This window comes from Phascolarctos cinereus, unplaced genomic scaffold, assembly GCF_003287225.1.
Source record: "Phascolarctos cinereus isolate Bilbo 61053 unplaced genomic scaffold, phaCin_HiC Scaffold_726;HRSCAF=1367, whole genome shotgun sequence".
In the NCBI taxonomy this organism is placed as follows: domain Eukaryota; kingdom Metazoa; phylum Chordata; class Mammalia; order Diprotodontia; family Phascolarctidae; genus Phascolarctos; species Phascolarctos cinereus.
The window spans coordinates 338,234,601-338,252,767 of record NW_027556098.1 but is presented as its reverse complement, the minus strand read 5'-3'; the positions used below and the strand labels follow the sequence as shown (position 1 = coordinate 338,252,767).

Sequence of the window (18,167 nt, the reverse complement as noted above, 5' to 3'; positions counted from 1 at the left end):
CGTAAAACTTTCTCTATCAAATCGACTTTTAATATGGCAAATATCTGCTTAGTAAAGACAAAACATCCCATAACATTCCTGAGACAAATCTGGTTCTCCAATTTATGCATCATTGTACTTAATAGCAGGTTACTCGCCAGTACAATATTTTTACTTACTCTCTATGGTTTCAGACTCATTTAGTCCCAGAATACGAGCTTCTGTTGGATTCTGTTGCCACTGTAAAAGGCACAAACATTTCATTTATATAAAAAATTATAAAAAACACCGCAAACTCCATGCTTTTAAAACAATGAAAAAAACAAGAAAAGGGGGCCATTTTCATCATAGCTCTGCATCACTGAGTGCTTTATTACTGTCTCCTAGGAACACTGAAAAGGGCCCCTAGAGATCATCTAATAAATCTGATTATTTTACAAGTGAGGAAACAGGCCCACAGAAGTGAAAGGACTACCCAGAGAAAAGAAAAAGGCCTTGAGTGGTTCCTGGGCAGAGAAGAAGATTCAGCAAAGGGGAAAGGAGAAAGTTCCCCTTTCAAGAAATAGCTGTATCCACTAGGCTGCCTCAGAATTGCCCTCTTCTCCTACCTGGCTTGAAACTCTCATCCTTACAGTCACTAAGTGGCCAGATAAAGACCCAAGCACTGAATGCAGAAAACTACAGTTCAAATGCACATTTCTTGGGAGCCTGTCTCCACGAACACATAAGAATGAATTAGTTTTTCCCCAACTGATTAATGGTCAAAGGATATGAACAGGCAGTTTTCATATAAAGAAATTAAAGCTATCTATAGTCATATGAAAAAATGCTCTAAATCACTATTAATTAGAGAAATGCAAATCAACACAACTGTGAGGTACCACATCACACCTATCAGATTGGCTAACATGACAAAACAGGAAAATGATAAATGCTGGAGAAGATGTGGGAAAATTGGAACACTAATGCATTGTTGGTGGAGTTGTAAAATGATCCAATCATTCTGGAGAGCAATTTGGAACTGCAAAGGACTATAAAAATGTGCATACCCTTTGACCCAGCAACACCACTTCTAGGTCTGTATCCCAAAGAGATCGTAAAAATGGGAAAAGGACTCACATGTATAAAAATACTTATAGCAGCTCTTTTTGTGGTGGCAAAGAACTGGAAATTGAGAGGATACCCGTCAATTGGGGAATGGCTGAACAAGTTGTGGTATATGAATGTAATGGAATACTATTGTGCTATAAGAAATGATGAGCAGGCAGACTTCAGAAAAACCTGGAAAAACTTAAATGAACTGATACTGAGTGAAGTGAGCAGAACCAGGAGAACACTGTACACAGCACAATGTATGATGACTAACTTTGATAGACTTAGCTCTTCTTAGCAATGCAAGGAATGCAAGGATCTAAGACAACTCCAAAGGTCTCATGATGGAAAATGCTGTCTACATCCAGAAAAAGAATTATGGAGTCCGAATGCAGATCAAAGACATTATTTGTTCTCTCTCTTTTTTTTTTCTTTTTGTTTGTTTCTTCTTTCTCATGCTTTCTCCCATTGATTCTAATTCTTCTTTACAACATGACTAATGTGAAAATAGGTTCAATATGAATGTATATGTAGAGCCTATATCAAATTGTATGCCATCTTGGGGTAGCAACAGGGGAAAGATAGGGAGAAAAGGTAGAACTCAAAATCTTATCGAAGTGAATGTTGAAAACTAAAAATAAATTAATTAATTTTAAAAAAGAGTAAATTACTTTATCACATTAACTAGCTGGTATCTTGGGCCCTGAGGGGATGAGACATACGATAGATAAACTTCAGTGCAGGTCCCTAGAGGGAACAGAAGAGAGAAGAGGCACATCTACAAGGCCAAGGGAAAGGTCAGGCAGAAGCGTTTTACCTACTTTACAATTTGTGCCCAGGGCCTGCCCTGAAGCAGAGCTGTTTTCTCAGAGGGAAATGGCACCACCTCCCCTGCCTGACCCTCTCACAGATCCAAACAAAGAAAGCAGTGTGCTTTCAAGGACCCCACAGAGACAAATATGGTAAGGCCCATGAAGAGAGCCTCCTGAGGGCAAAGGGAGAGGCAGCGCACAGCCAGCACAGGCCCCTTCTGATAGCATTCACAGGGGGATATTCCTTCACCATTCTCCCATTTTACAGTAATTTAAAAAACAAGCAACAGACTCTGCATCTAATTTAGTTTCAGAGTTAATCATACTTCCAGTACTCTAATGAGAAGGGAAGGGAATAAGCATTTATGTAAGTGCCGATTATGTACCAGGAGCTTTTTTACAATTATTGTCTCACTGGAGCCTCACAACAATCCTGGGAAGTAGGTGCTGTTATTACACCTATTTTACAAATGAGAAAACTGAGATTGACAGAGAGAGGCAAAGTGACTTGCCCAGGGTTACACAGCTAGTCAATGCCTAAGGCTCAGGTCTTCCTGATTCCAGGCTCAGCCCTCTGTGCCCTGTGGCACCAGATGCTTTACTTTTCCAATGAGGATATCCATGGAATTAGGTAAGATGAAAATCGGATTCTATGTAGTTCACTTCAAAGTAGTCTGGGAAATGGCCACCAGTTTACTTTATATAATCAATGTCTAAGATAGTACTTCCTAGGCCAGATTTGGCAATATTCCAGAGCAGAACCAATTATCTCCCAATGATATGGTGAAAAATAATCAAAATAAAAGTAATATTAATTCGTTTTAATGTTTAAAAGCATTCAACTATCATGTATTTTTGTATTAAGTTTTTGCTGAACTAAATTCAAACAAAGAGCCCTAATATGACTACTCCAGGGATATGTGGCCTATCTGCAGGAAGCACTCATAGAATCCTGGAAAGCACAGGCTGGACAGATGTGAAGGCAAGAGAGTGAGCTAAACATGGACACCCAGAAATCCATTGAGCAGGAGTCACTATAGGCCAGCAGCCCAAATGATTTGACACAAATTATCACTAGAGGAAAAAAAGGCCAAAAATGACAAACTTTGAGGGAATACAACAAGATGGTCACTTTTGGCCAATGGAGATTCTGAACTCTGCTCATGTCAACAGTTGTCAATGGAATAACATCACCAGTCTGTACTTGCCCAAGGAGCCTGCATCACATTCTGGGAGTGGAGGTTAGCCCACAAGCAGCAGCTGCTGCCCTCAGTGTCTACGGATATGGAGCAGCCACTGAGGCTGACTCCGGGTGTCAAGTTTACAGGTGCTGGGACGCAGAGGCTCTGTTATATTCTCCAAAAGGGCACAGGAGAAGCTAAGGCCAGTAAATGTTTGGAGAAGGTGGGAGAATGTTAACGTGGCTGGGCTGCTGATTCCATAGCTCTAGTTCCAGGGATATGCCACCGCTTTTGACATGAACTACATTGATTCTTTGATGGAAATTTTTTTATTTAAACAAAACAAAACAAAACTAAACTAAGGTGTCTAGATAATTGCATTTATTTTCTTAAGGCAAATTTCCTTTTTTAGGAATTTGAGAAAGAAATAAGAGATATTCCTGAAGTAATTAGGTTAGAGTTTTGAAGAAAGGAAGAATAAAGGATTAAAAACAATGATGTCTGTGTATACTTGAAAAAGAAATTTGCCTGAAGTAGAATCATCCACAGCCAAAAGGTCTAATTGGGGGTGGGGAGGAGGGGGGTTGGGGTAAGGCAGCACAACAAGTTCTATATGTACAGATGTTTGCAAGTCCAATGCTCATAATTTCAGTGTTTGTATAGGAAATCAAACCAATCATCATAGTTTTCATAAATGTTAAAATAACTGGGAACTCAAGCTTCTTAACCACACAAAGAGAAGGACACTGTTGAAAAAACACTTTCATCTACTTACTGTAAATTTGCTAACACCTTCAAGTTCCTCAAACCTCATGTAAGAGATGTCTGCCTTCTTTTTTCCAACATCTACATCTCCTGCATAGATCTGTTTGATGCCTGCACCTTTAATTAAAGGCACACACTCATCACATGGGCACTTAGTCACAAAAATCATACTTCTTTCTTCTGGCTTTATTTCTTGACACCTAGAAATGATGAGAAAAACTTAGGAAAGTGTTAAGCTACTGGTTTTAAAGAAAACTTTAAACATTCTGAGAACAGACGAAACTTTGGTTTGCTTAAAACTACACCATTGCAATTAAAAAATAGTAATTAAGCTTAGTACTGGTGAAAAAGCATATTTGATTTAAGCACATTCACAAAAATCAGTTAAGATTTTAAGAGACTGGTAAGGTTTGGTACAAATTCTGATTATGCTAGACAAAAAAATTGCAGATGTAAAAAGAAATGAAAAAGGAAAACAGTGAAGTATAAGTACAGTAGAATCCTACCTTTTTACATAATACTGCTTTGGGAGTTCAATTCAATTCCAACATTTATTTAGGACCTATACTATATATTTTATGGAAGATACATAGTTTATGATTCCATCTATGCCTTTATGGAGTTTATAGTCTAACAGAGAAAGGACTCCTACCCTCTTAAAAAGCTAAGTAAGCATCTTTTATCTCACCTTTTACATTTATGCTTTGAGCGGCATTTATTGTAACCTGATTCTAACATATTACGCTTGTCCTAACAATTTACTTCACAAAAACTAAATATGACAAAACAACTCCTCCACCAAATGCAACAAATGTCACTGTAATGAAATGTAAACAAAAGAACAGATTTCACAGGCCAAGTTCTTGCAAATTTTTGCATGCAAACTATGGGTTAGGAAGTAAAAACCCTAAAAAGAGGCTACTCACACCCTGCTTCTCTCCCAGAAGCCTTACTGTGCATGATAACGATTTTAGTTCCAAATCTTTTTTTTTCAAGCCATAATATTAGTACTGACAAGGAATGACAAGCCTCAGCACATTGTCTTGAAATTGTTGAAAAAAGTCTTATCCAGTATTGTACCAGCTAATAGTGTTAACATCATCATACCAGATAGTGGCATGTCTGTCAGTCTGTCAGTCAGTAGATGAGCACTTATTAAACACCTACTGTGTGCCAGGCAATGTGCTAGGCACTGGGGATACAAAGAAAGGCAAACGCTAGTCTCTGCCCTTGAGGAGCTCACCTTCTGGAAGTATATGCCTAGTTTTCTGAACAAGACAACAGAAAAAAGATCAGCAGGTCCAACTTCAAGCACTAAAGCAAAGGGTTCTCTGTTGCTTGTGGGATACATCTGGAAAGGTAATGGATCACCAGGTAATGAAACCCTTAGCCAAAGCCACTAGTGGAGACAAATACACAGCAGGGGAGCTGTGATCTGCACTGGTGGAGAGAGTGCCCATGATGAAGGGGATCTTTAAAGTATTAAAACAAACTCTATGTCACTTTGTAAAATGACATGCTACAGATATAGGAAGCAAAGGCAATCTCAGTATTTAGAGGGAGTGTAGCATGAACGAGAACTAAAAGCAAAACTTTAAGGAGTTCCAGTTTAGAGGGAAAGGGAAGAAAAGAGTATTTGTTTGGGTGGGGGGAGGAGAAGGGGAACAGGAAATGGAGAAATATGGTTCAGCTTCATTGTACTTAGCATTGTCAGGAGAAAAAAATGCCTTAGCCGAGGAGCCCACGAGACAGGCCATTCATGAAAAGCCAAGTTTAGCAAAAATAATCCTAATTTTTTCCTGAAATAATGATCGTCCTGTATTTAAAAAAATAAAAGCTATTCAAAAATTTCTGAAAGAAAGTCACCCTCTACACCAGACTCCCACTCTTATTAAGAAATATACCCACATGCAAAAACATCCCCATACCTAAATGTCAAGGCATTCTGCTCAGCATGGACAATGTATCTGAACTTTCTGATCTCTCGGTCTTTCTGTTTGTCATCCATGTGTGGGAAGTCAGCATATTCAGATCCAACAGGAAAGGCATTATAACCACATCCTATGAAATACATGGCCCCTGTTCCATCACAGGTTTTCTGCAAATATAAGCAAACAACCAATAGGTTTAATTTTAAACTCATCAAGATGTTTAAAAATAGTTCAACACGCATACATCACACTCCCCAAAGTCATCATGTATTTCACTTGAGCATCTAGTATAATGCTTTGCATACAGTGGGTATGCATACATTTCCTTTGACTAAACCATCAAGAAGTAAATATGAAGCCTAATTCCTTTTGCTGAAATGTGGCCCTGCCAAAGTTATATTCCAAGGGAAAAAAAAAAATCAGCATCAGATCATCTCATATAGTTCATGGATTTTACACTCATTATGTTATGTTTGGGACTGTTCCCTAACTGTTTAAGGTATATTTTTGGTGCTGTTTATCTAAATAGATTTATAAACTCCTGGAATTCATAAATCATTATACTTCTTGGTTACCCCCCATATCTAGTAGTGTTTGGGATAAAAAGAAGGAATTCAATAAATGTCTGTTGAACAAATGATGTGCTGCAACAGATATTTTATGCTGGTATTAATTAGTAAGCTAAGAAGTTGAAAAGTAACTTGGATAAGAGCTCCTGTCATGAGATGTGGAAAGAGGAATGGTGGCAAAACACACTGTCAAACACCAAGCACATCGAAATAATTTGGAGACGTTGGTCTCAGTAAGAATGACTAGTCTTTATTAATGGAGAAAATGGGCCACTTGGATGGGAGTTTTTACAGAATTTCTGAATATCTGAAAAGATTTTCCTTTCCACCTCAGAACTTCTGTTTGCTTCTTCCAAGTTCTAGAAGCCACAACAGGAAACTATCTACCATTTGTCAAAGCTGGTGCTCTAGTACTAGGTTACAAAGGTTTAGAAAACAGGCTACTATCTTCACACAAACTAGAATGCAGAGAAAGCAATGATTCCTTATGTAAAAGTCCAATCAAATGCCACTCATTCAGCCAACATCCACTAAAAGCCCACTGAGAAAATGGCTCTACGCTAGAATCCTAGACAACGTACAAAGTTTAGATAAGATGTGCAGCTAGATGGTGCAGTGGACCAAGTGCTGGGCCTGGAGTCAGGAAGACCTGAATTCAACTCTGGCTCCAGATACTTATTAGCTATGTGACCCTGGGCAAGTCACTGTTTGCATCAGTTTCCTCATCTGTAAAATAAGTTGGAGAAGGAAATGGCAAACAACTCCAGTATCTTTGCCAAGAAGACCCCAAATGGGGTCACGAAGAGTCAGAAGTAACTGAAAAACAACTAAACAACGACAATGCTTGCTCTGTGCCAGGCCCTATGCTAAGCACTTTATAATTATTATCTCATTTAATCCTTACAACATGGGGAGGTAGATGCCTAGCTCTCTACCTGGTACAAAGTACATATCCATGTCTGCTCGATCGGAAATCAGAAGCTAAAGAATCTGCTCTACATTTGGTGGGGAGAGGGACAGGGGTTGGTGAGCCCAGGACATATGGAAAAAATCAGGCCCAATCATTAGGGTTAATGAGAACTGACTACCAGTACCAGAGCTGACCAACACGAGCACATTATTACACTTCATTTATGTAATGATTACTTCACCTGGCAATTTTAACTTTCCAGAACACAGTCCTGCCCAGAAACGTAAGAACAGCATCTGAGCCACCGAGATCAATGTGACCAAGTCCCAGCCCAGAAGGCCATGCTCAGGCCCTGCTATACTGGGAGCATTTACTCTTATTCTAGACCCAATCCTCTTACAGGCGGTTATCTACTTTCTTAGCTCAAAGCAGTCTGGAAGGGAGTGCTAGCTAACAAAGGGAAAGAAAGAAAAGCAGTAACAAGTTTTCTCAAAAAGCATGACAGCCTAGGATTGTCATGGTGTACGGAAAGCAAGCCCTACACACCTCCAAACTCCTCAGGGAATCATATGACAATCATCAAAGCACAATATAATACCTGATGCCCATAATGATGACCCTTATCATTAAGAAAAAGTCAAATTACGCCCTGTAAGAAGCAAACACACAATCCATCTCATGTATTTTTAAAAAGCACTTCACCAAGTCCAAATAAATACATTCTGAGCATAATCTGCTTTCAAAACAGATGCTTCTATAGAACAATGGCCAAAATAAAGTCTCTGGCACCTGAAAGGGTAAGGATTAGTTTATGATAGCCATCCCCAACGATGCTAAGGTATTTCTCTAGAAGAAGGTCAATGACTCCCTTGCCAAGGTGACAAAGAAAGCAGGGGCAGCTAGGTGGCAGTGGATAGAGCACTGAACCCGGAGTCAGGGGGACCTGAGTTCCAATTCGACCTCAGACCAGACACTTGACACTTACTAGCTGTGTGACCCTGGGCAAGTCACTTAACCCCAACTGCCTTTAAAAAAAAAAAGATGACATAAGAAAGCAAACAAACCTACTACACTGAACTGAAAACTCAATTAGATTCAATAAACATTTACTAGGCACTTTTCCTTGTGTGCATGACACTATGCTAGATGCTAGATATAAAACAGTGACATAGAGTGTTGACTCTTAAGGACTGTAAAATACAGCAGGGCCCAGGCTGCTACTAGGCCAGTAATCCTAGCGCAGCTCAGCCTACCATGCCTAAATGGTTGTCATAATAGACAGACAACAACACAGGCATGGGACTGAGACAAATGTTCAGGGACCTCACAGATTCCTACTACCAAAGCCCATTCTAAAAAAATCGAACACCAAAATTCCAATTCAGCTCAAGCTCTACCTATAGTGTATTAAGATTAGAATGTGGCAACAAAACAGAGAGTAAATGGAAATGGAATTGCTAAGAGTTCTTTCATACATACAGATTTCCCTTCGGCCCAAATCACAGCTCCAACTCCTGTTTTGTGATCCTCTGAAAAAAATCAACCAAAAAAAAAAAAGGGTGGGTTTAACTTAGTAAGAAATTTGAGCCACCTAGTGTTTGGAGGAAAAAGTGCTTTCTTATAAGAAAAACTAAAATCATAATATAGCTCACACTTCAATAGTGCTTTAAGTAAGTAGGACGAGTGTTATACTCACTTTACAGATGAGGAAACTGACTTGGAAATATTAAATTACTTTCCCATCATCACATAGCTAAGAAATGCCAGATCTATGATTATTTTTATAAAGGCTTTTTTTCCCCTTTTATTTCAAGGGAGGATGGGGCAGAAACATTTCTGTTAATTGAACTAAAATATAATTTAAAGCAATTCCAAAGCCAGGATTTGCCACAGGTCTTCTAGCTCCTATGCCCAGAGCTCTTCCAAAAAAAGCTCTACTGTTGTTTTGGCAACAACGGGCCTCTTCACTGTTCCCAGAAAGGTACTGAATTGGAACTGGAAGGCTTCCAGTGCAGACAGTCAGGTTTTACATGTCAGTGCCTGGCTGGGATGACTGAGCAGACCACAGACACCACCTTCTGACAGCCAGAGACTGGGAAGGACGGTGGGTTTGGAGACAGAGTCTACTTTCAAGGCCCAGCTCTGCCACGGACTAGCTCTGAAACCTTGAGCCTTAATTTCCTCAGCTTTAAAATGGGGGCATGTTTGCTCACAAGATTGTTGTGAGGAAATCTAAAGGGCTCTTTAACTGTTAAGGGCAGCTAAATGGAGCAGTGGATGGAGCATCAGGCCTGGAGTCAAGAAGACCTGAAATTCAAATCTGGCCTCAGACACATACTAGCTGTGTGACCCTGGACAAGTCACTTAACCCTGTCTGCCTCAGTTTTCTCATCTGTAAAATGAGCTGAAGGAAATGGCAAACCATTCAGCATCTTTGACAAGAAAATCCCAAATGGGGTCACAGAGAGTCAGACATAACTAAATGACTCAACAACATAATTGTAATTGCTATGAACTATCTGAGATGAGTGAGATCAGCTCAGCCATGCCTGCACGCAGACCATTTCATAGGCACAATCAGAGCTAAGTGGAACTTTTCAAATCTTTCTTTAACTAGCATGTCACCGTTGCTAATCCTTCCACACAAAGAGAGATGAATAAATTATGTAAAAGTTTCTAAAATAGTGGCTTTAAGGTTCACATTGTTCACAGAAATCTTCAGATCTCACCTCCTGCATTTTGGCACACTGTACTCATGGAAAATACATAAAAATCTAATAGGAATAGTCTTGTGAGAAAAGTGCAAGCATGTAAAACAAATCCATTTAAAAAGTTATGTAAACAGTTGTTCCAAGATTTATTGAGAAGCTTTTGTTTAAAACGCATTTTGCTCCTTCTCTGCCTTTCTCAGTTGACCTCGAGGAGGAACAAAAAGCTCGATTTGTGACCCTGAGTTCATTTCTGAAGCTAGTGACAGAAGTCATAAACATAAAACAGAATAAGACTGAAACCTCTGTTCTAAGAAGTTATGTCGTGTATAATAAACAGAAATTTGAAACAAAAAAAATTCAAGTCCAAGTTTTATGGGTCTGCTTCTCCTCCCACCAATATGTTAGTTTCAAGCTTGGCAAAGTTAACTTTGTTATTTAAAAAAATCATTTTATAATTACTTCAGAGTCATTAATGTAAGAGTATTAATGAAGCTAAAAGCTTGAAAAACAGGCCCACTCTGAAGTTCCCACAGCTGTGCAACCATCCTGAGATCTTTTTCAGCAGAATTTGGGTCTCCCCTCTCCCAGTGGATTAAATAAATAGCCTGTTGAAAGATCAATTTCTTCAATATAAACACAAAGAAACCTCATGTCACTGATATTTGACCAGGGGAGTAGTTGATAATAGAATTAATTCTTTAGATCTAAGAGGGAAAAAAATCACTCTAAGGACTGAATCTATATTTATATATCCATTTTTAGCAGTGAATACTCCCTAATACTTCACTTTTGTCAAAGTAAAATTTTCCACTCAGATTAAGGATATTTAGGATAGTAGGACGGTCACCCAACACTTGTTTCTTTTTTGTTTTCAAAAGCAATTGTCAACTTGCATTTTATTTTTCCTCTCAAATTCCTTGAGGTAGGTACAGATTTCATCATCTAACACCTTACAAACATCATCTTATTTTAGCCTCAAGATAATCTTGTGTGATAAGTGGTATTACTATCCCCATTGTACACATGAGGAAACAGGGAGACAGAAGCTATGTGACATGCCCAAGGTCATGTGGCTAGTAAGTTTTTGAATCTAGACTGGAAATCAGGTCTCCCTGACTTCAAGGCCCAGGGCTCTGTGCACTATGGTACCACCTCACTGTTATAGATCAACTAAATGGGTATGGAAAAGTTGTGGCTAGAACTCTGCTCTAGGCTTACAGCTTAGTATCCTTTATATAATTACAGCCTAATCACAGGCACAAAGTATTGAGTTATTTATAACCAAGATTTCCCAAACGAGATCATATTGGTATATGGTGTCCTGGGCTTAAGCAAACAATGTAATTATGGATTTTTCACTTGGGGAGCAACCCCTTTAATTTCAATCTGATAACTGTCAGAAAGAATAAGAAGAATGTCCATCAGTTCTGATAAAGAAGTGAATGAATTACAAAAAATCTTCATTACAGGTTTTTAATAGGTGTAAGGACTAGACCTGTGACATCCCATGGAGGGAATTCCCAGGGTAAGGAACCTTACTGCATATCCTCATCTTCTCTGCAAGGTAAATGCAGAAATCAGTCCTCATTTATCCAAGATTTAGTGCCTAGTTTGGAAGCCTCAAAGCTATGGAAGAAATATCTAAATACACTTTCATCTAATCCTCAAATTTTACTGAAACAGTTCTTGCTATCCTTGTTGTTCTCACGGTTCACTCAGTTGACAACAGTGAGAAGTTCAAATTCATGGTGACTGAGGCAAATTCTGAGGTTTGCCCCAATAGGATTCTGAAGCATGGACTCATAGAAGATAGAGGAAACCTTAAGGATTATTCAGCCCAATCCTGTTATTTTTTCAGACTGTTTCTCTTAAGATCACAGAAAGTTGGCAGGGATATTTTATAGTCTGATTGTGGTTTCAAACAATTTGATTTAGAAGTCTCATTTTATAGGTTTCTGACATTAAAAACAATAAACATAAAGCACCTTGGCCTTAAGCTTAATTTATGGTGGAAATAAAGGAACTAACAGCTTATCAAATCAACAATTTCTAATCAAAAACAACAGATCTCATTTGCTTTTAAATGGAGTAATTTTTGCCTGAATAACATGAAGCAAAAAAGCCCAAAGAAAATAAAACACATTCTGTTTCTACTTTCTCTAGTCAAAATTGGGATAAATTACATCATCCGTATCATTCACAATCAATTTGAAATAAACTGGTTATACTTTTTGGATAAAGTAACTTTCAAATTTATTTTTAAATTTGTGCCTTCAATAACATCTCATATATACATATATACCTATATATACATATGTATACATATGTATGTATGAGGAAGACAAGAGGAGAGGGAGTGCTTTAAAGTTTGCAAGGTGCCTTTCTCACACCCACTCTAAAAGATAGTAAAAGTGTTGTTATTCCCATTTTACAGATGGGGAAATTGAGGGTCTGAGAGATGAAGTCATTGGCCCATGACCACACAACTATAGTGTCTAAGGAAGAATTTGCAAGTCCGCATTTTTCCCCCCACTGCTCTTCAAAGTCCATCTTTACATATTATGCAAGTAGCTGTTGTTAGATACACCACCTTCAACCAGCAGTTTCATGAACTAAACGCACGTTTTTGGAGGTTCAGAAAAGGACAAATGACTCTGCTATTACATTATAACTTGCTGTCTTTGGACTTTTGAAGGAGAACTATTCTGATATGCACTAACTAGAATGACATTCAACTAATTAGGTGAAGGGAAATCGATCTGAATGATAGGCACTTCTCAATGATCTACAGTTCAAAGGTGGGTGGGAGGGTGAGTAACTGCAATGGATACTTCAGTTTAATACAAAACTCTTATCCTACTCAATCTTCAGTTTCCTCACGTATAAAGTAACAGGATTGGACTAGACAGCTTTCAAGGTCCCTTCCAGCTCTAGAGCCACGATTCTTCCCTAACTGAACCTTTCTCCAGAGCTGCTAAAATACCAAAACTGACTGCTGAATTTTGCTAACTTTCTCTCTTCTGCCTGCCCTCTGGTGGAGGAGCTAATATGCAGTGAGAGGCATCAAAGGCAGGCAAAAGAAAGAATTCCCCTGGATAATCACACCCTAAGTAATTACAACTTGACTACATAAATGTGGCAAAGGGATCACAAGCAATTGTAACACTATTCTAATACTACTGCTGCCTAGCCAAGTGTCTCCCTCATCTATGCTATAATGAGGCAAATTATGAGTGTTTAAAAGCAAAGGAAATGTTAACATGAATGAACGGAATTGCAGCGATGTTTGATATAAATATACTACCAGCAAGCCCCAATTTACAAACTAAGAGCAACTCACCGGTCCGGTAGGCCAATAACCTGGCCTGTACCATGCAATGCCTTGCAATTTCTTGCGGTAAGCTTTGATTGTGAATTTCATTAATCTGCTCTGGATCGCTACAATAAAATCCAAAGTGTTTAAAGTCGGGCACACTGGAAGCTACTGTGGCCAAAAGCAGAATAAGGTCTTTCATGTTTTGCCTTAGGTTGCTAAAGTATGGATTTTCACAAAGGTTCTCCAAGCCCATAGTCATCAATATTTGTTTATGCATTTCTTCATTTGAAACCAGAAATAACATTTCATATTCCTTTATTCTTTCTTGTTTACATTCAAAATAAAAGTCGGAGTTCGAGCCAGGCTGCGTTTTTGCGATTCTTTGAATAAAATCACATCTGTAGGAGGTTTCCTCCACAAACTGCACCATGTAATACACCAAAGGCTGAAGCAACACACACACATGGGCTCGACTGTTGGACTTCAGTCTTTCCACCGCTTTGGCATCTAGTTTTGCGTCTCCAGTGCTCAGTGGATTGGAAGCCTCAGTAAGCAAGCTTATTTCTGGATCAGCAGGCCAGTAGGAAATACGGTTCACTCCAGCTGGAACATAAGATGTAAAAGGTCTGAAACATCTCGAACAAATCTGAACATCATCTGAAAGACCCTGACGCTGGACTTATGGGATAAACCCACCATCAACAGGGCGTGTATACTTTGAGACAGCCGAGGTCCATCAGAGATCTGCCTGTGATGCAGATTCAGAGAAAGGTGCTACTAGAAGCAGTGATTTCCAAAGCATGAGCCCAGGGCTACTGGTGGGATGAGAGAGCTTGAAGTCCATGAGTTGTAGCACTGTTTAAAATACAGAAATTTCTGAACTTTGGTTTCTGGCATAGTTTACAAGATATTTAATAAAATCCTTTGTTATGTCACTAAACCTTTTGGTTATCCCACGAATAGTAATGTCTTCTACTCTTGGAAGGGGAGGGATACTACTGCTAAGCAGATGTGGGTGGGATCAGTCATCTCCAAGGTATTTTGCCACACCAAAGCAGTTCATTCATTTAAATATTTATTAATGAACACCATATGCAGAAAACTACATGGGTGGGATAGGAGGATGGGGCAAAGCTAGGACAGTCAGATCTAGTGCTGAATTAGATTATAGTGCCTGACCTTATAGAGGTTAAAGTCTATAAGACTCAAAAAGTTGGCTAAGAGGCAGTTCTACCTATGTCTGCTTCTTCTTCTTCTTCTTCTTGACTTCTTGGACTGAAAAGGAATTATGGTGGCTTCTTCAAAGCCAATTAGGGAAATCATTCTTTTGACTTTGTAACATCCCCATTCCCAAATCAGCTCTGCTGGTTAAACCTCCAAATTAGTACCATGGCTGATGAAAACTGATGCCCACGTTTCAACAACTATTCAAGATAAAGAAGGTAAGGGGGCAGTTGTGGAAAGAGCACCAGCTCTGCTGTCAGGGGGACCTGAGTTCAAATCTGCCCTCAGACACTTACTAGCTGTGTGATCCTGGGCAAGTCACTTACCCCCAGTTGCCTTAAAAAAAAAAAGATAAAGAAGGTAAGAAGGAAAAATCCTTACAAAAGGCCCTCGTGCCAGTGGCAGATACTGCAGAAATGTTTACTTCACTATCTTAACAACAGCTATCGAATCTGGCCTCAGACCCATGATACTTACTAGCTGTGTGACCCTGGGCAAGTCACTAAACCCCAACTGCCTCACAAAAACAAACAAAAAAACACAATAGCTAAAGATAGGAAAGCACAATAAAACCCGTAGAAACCCAATTATTAAGGGATTTGACCATCTGAGAGGATCAAACCGTATCTCCCAACACATAGAGTAAATATGATTACATATAATATGTAATGGTATACACCCAGTTCTCTTATATCAGGTTATATATAGGTCTTTCTCCCCCCCCACCCCCAACATCATTCTAAAGGAGTTCTACTGAGGACTGCTTCCAGCTTCCTCCATTTCATTATCTCACTGAACCAAATCCAGACACTTTATTTTCCCCTCCATATAAGATTATTTTTAATTCCTAATTTCTAACACAATAAACCCTAATTCTTAAGTCTAAGAAGGCTTTCAGTATGTTCTCCTATTAAAAGCACCCTGTTCGTTTGCCTATGTATAATACTTGGGCCTACACATAATCATTTACTGAGCTCAAGAGAGGAATGGTCATATGTAACTTTCAGATGAATAACAAAACAAGGATGGATAAAATGAGAAGAAATGAACATGTAAATGGGAAGACAAAGAGAGAAGATACTGGACCCAGAGAAAGAAACATTTTTCTAGATATCAGTGGGACCAAACTCTTCTGTTCATGTCTCTAAGTACTTCTAAAGAAGCACTTGTAGTACTTCTAAATTTTGAGTGGCAAACAGGCTGGCATTTGAAGTTAACCAATTACAGAAATTCATAGTCATGTAATAAGGAAAAAAACAGTAGAGCAAAGTAAAATTACACAGCAACCATGCCTGAAAGTGTATCTAGCACTCTTCATCTGTAGGCCACTGCTTCTCTATGAAAAAAGGGATTAATTTATCCTTTAATTTTGTGCCCCATCCAATCTATTATCAAGCACTCTAAATTCTTTTCTTTTCTCTGCATCCGTTCTTACCTTCTCTTACCACCCTATTCCAGGCACTCATCTCCCACCTGTCCATTAGGAGAACATAAACAACCCCTAGCCTTCCCTCATCTACTAACCATGCCGCGCAATACTATCAGATCTTTCTTAAAACATTGCTCTCACCATGCTTTAACCCTGCTCAACTCCCAATTACCAACAGCATGAATCCCTCTCCCCTCCAAGTGGTGGATCACAAGTAATAAATCAATTTCAGAAACTAACCATGTAGATGGAAGGCCACTTAGCTGTCACTTGTCAGAACTATAAATAATAAATCTGGAACTCAGAACAAGTAGCATTAAAGATGCCCTAAGATGCCAAAATAGGACACAAGATACTATGAGAGAAGAGTCCCAGGGACACTGCTCTATGGGAGATGTAGGAGGAAGAGCACAGCTACGCCACAGACCAGAGAGGAGATAACCCGGGATATAAGGAGTAGGGAGTGTCAAGGAGTAAGCCATCTGGTAGTTTTAACTATTCTTATTAACTAGATACCAAACTTAGTTGTTTCCATCAGCTGAAATCGAATAAGTATTGTCAGCATTCTCAAAATTGCCACGCCCTGATCAATCTGCCCCATTCAGCTCTGTACTTTACCTCCCTTCTGTGCTAGCATTTTCAGTGGGAAAGGAAATCAGGCCGAAACTCATTATCATAGCCCCTCAGTAGAAATATACCTGAAAGTCTCACGGAAGAAGCTCTGTCAATGCCTTCTCACCACATACTCCACTACCCTGGAAATGTCCCATGGTTCTCAATCATTGGTTCTTCCCCACTCCCAACCTCCTTCCCATGGGCCATCTTAGGGCTTCTGGTTAAATAAAAAATAACTACTCCCCACAAAAAGTAGGACTTCTAAGATAGAAGGCAAAAATCCAAATGTGAATGGCATTCAAGGTCTCAACAATTTCTCCTTTTTAATCTAATTCTTAATATTTAACAACACAAACACCCTAGGTCTACTCATCGACCCTTATACACTACTTGGTTCTTACTACCTCTATGACTTTTCTCACGTTTTCCGTCCTACCTAAATTGCATCTATCCCTCAAGATCTACTCTCCCAACCACATCAACTTACAATGACCTCTCTCTTCCTTGAAATCCATTATTTACTATATTACTCATTTGATTTTTGTAAATACTGCCTTGAATTTTTATTTTACATTTCATGTGTATTTTATCTCCCTGCTAAAGCCTTCTTGAGGACAAGAACAATTCTATAAATCCCCAGAATCTCCATATATGGTAGATCCAATAAATATTTGTTGAAAGAATTATCTTCTTAGATATCCATTATTAGAACAGAATCAGATTTTTAGCCATTAGAAGTAGACAGTATATTTCCCTCAACTTAATGGTGAAAAGACTGAGGCACAGAGGTTAAAATGGCCTACTCAAGTTAAGACTACTAGTCAATCAGTGGCATACTAGTGGCATACGCAGGTTTTAACATGCTATCTCCTTGTAGCTAATTACTATCAACTGCTCTCAGCTAAATTTTATTTCATCAAGGACACTTGTTTCCAATATACATTTCTACACTTACCATTTACAATCATTTTCAAACAAGTTGAACATGGTTTTCTGGAAAAATAAAGATCACAGTTTTTCATCTTTGACCCATGCCTAATAAGAGCAATTTGCCCAGCATGTAAATCTTCACTAGAACAATGGAGACCAACAATTTTCATGTTTTTCACCACCACAAGACCAGTTTTCTTCACCTACATCAAAATACAAAATATTATTTCATTAGAAATGACACATTTAGAGAGCATATCATAGACAACACTTGGCTTACTCTAATAAAATAAAAGGACTGGCTTCCTCATCTGAAAACGGAATGAGCAGAAACATCTTGAGGGAAGGTGCTATATCGTATTTATTTTTGAAAACCCAAAGCCCTGCATAGTCTTGCACACAGTAGGCACTTAATATTTGTTAGCTGAGTTTGGTGAATTTATTCTAAACAAACACTGTAAAAGTCTAATGCTTACTTGACGATGTTGAAGAGTTCCCACCCTATATTCTACTATCCAAATTATTCACAAAGCTTGTAGATATGCTAAGTTAGCTTGTTCTGGAGACATGTAATAATATAATGTACAAATAAGCTAATTTTTTTTAGTTCTGAAAAAGGTAAGGATCATGTTCCATAGAATATCCATCTCAGAATCACAAAGTGATAGTATTTCTGAGGGACAACAGAGCTATTAACTTAAAA

General features: G+C 38.7%; 1 protein-coding gene across 2 annotated transcripts in view; it reads right to left on the bottom strand.

Moving 5' to 3' along the window:
* CDADC1 (cytidine and dCMP deaminase domain containing 1) overlaps nucleotides 1-18,167 on the bottom strand; it is a 40,040-nt gene that overhangs the window by 7,031 nt on the left and 14,842 nt on the right. For both annotated transcript variants that reach the window (XM_020993760.2, XM_020993761.2), the window contains 6 exons: nucleotides 17,490-17,667; nucleotides 13,291-13,869; nucleotides 8,719-8,768; nucleotides 5,758-5,927; nucleotides 3,840-4,029; nucleotides 159-219 (listed from right to left, as the gene is read on the bottom strand). In XM_020993760.2, the coding sequence (XP_020849419.1) occupies nucleotides 159-219; nucleotides 3,840-4,029; nucleotides 5,758-5,927; nucleotides 8,719-8,768; nucleotides 13,291-13,869; nucleotides 17,490-17,667 (1,228 nt within the window). The remainder of the gene's footprint in view (nucleotides 1-158; nucleotides 220-3,839; nucleotides 4,030-5,757; nucleotides 5,928-8,718; nucleotides 8,769-13,290; nucleotides 13,870-17,489; nucleotides 17,668-18,167) is intronic.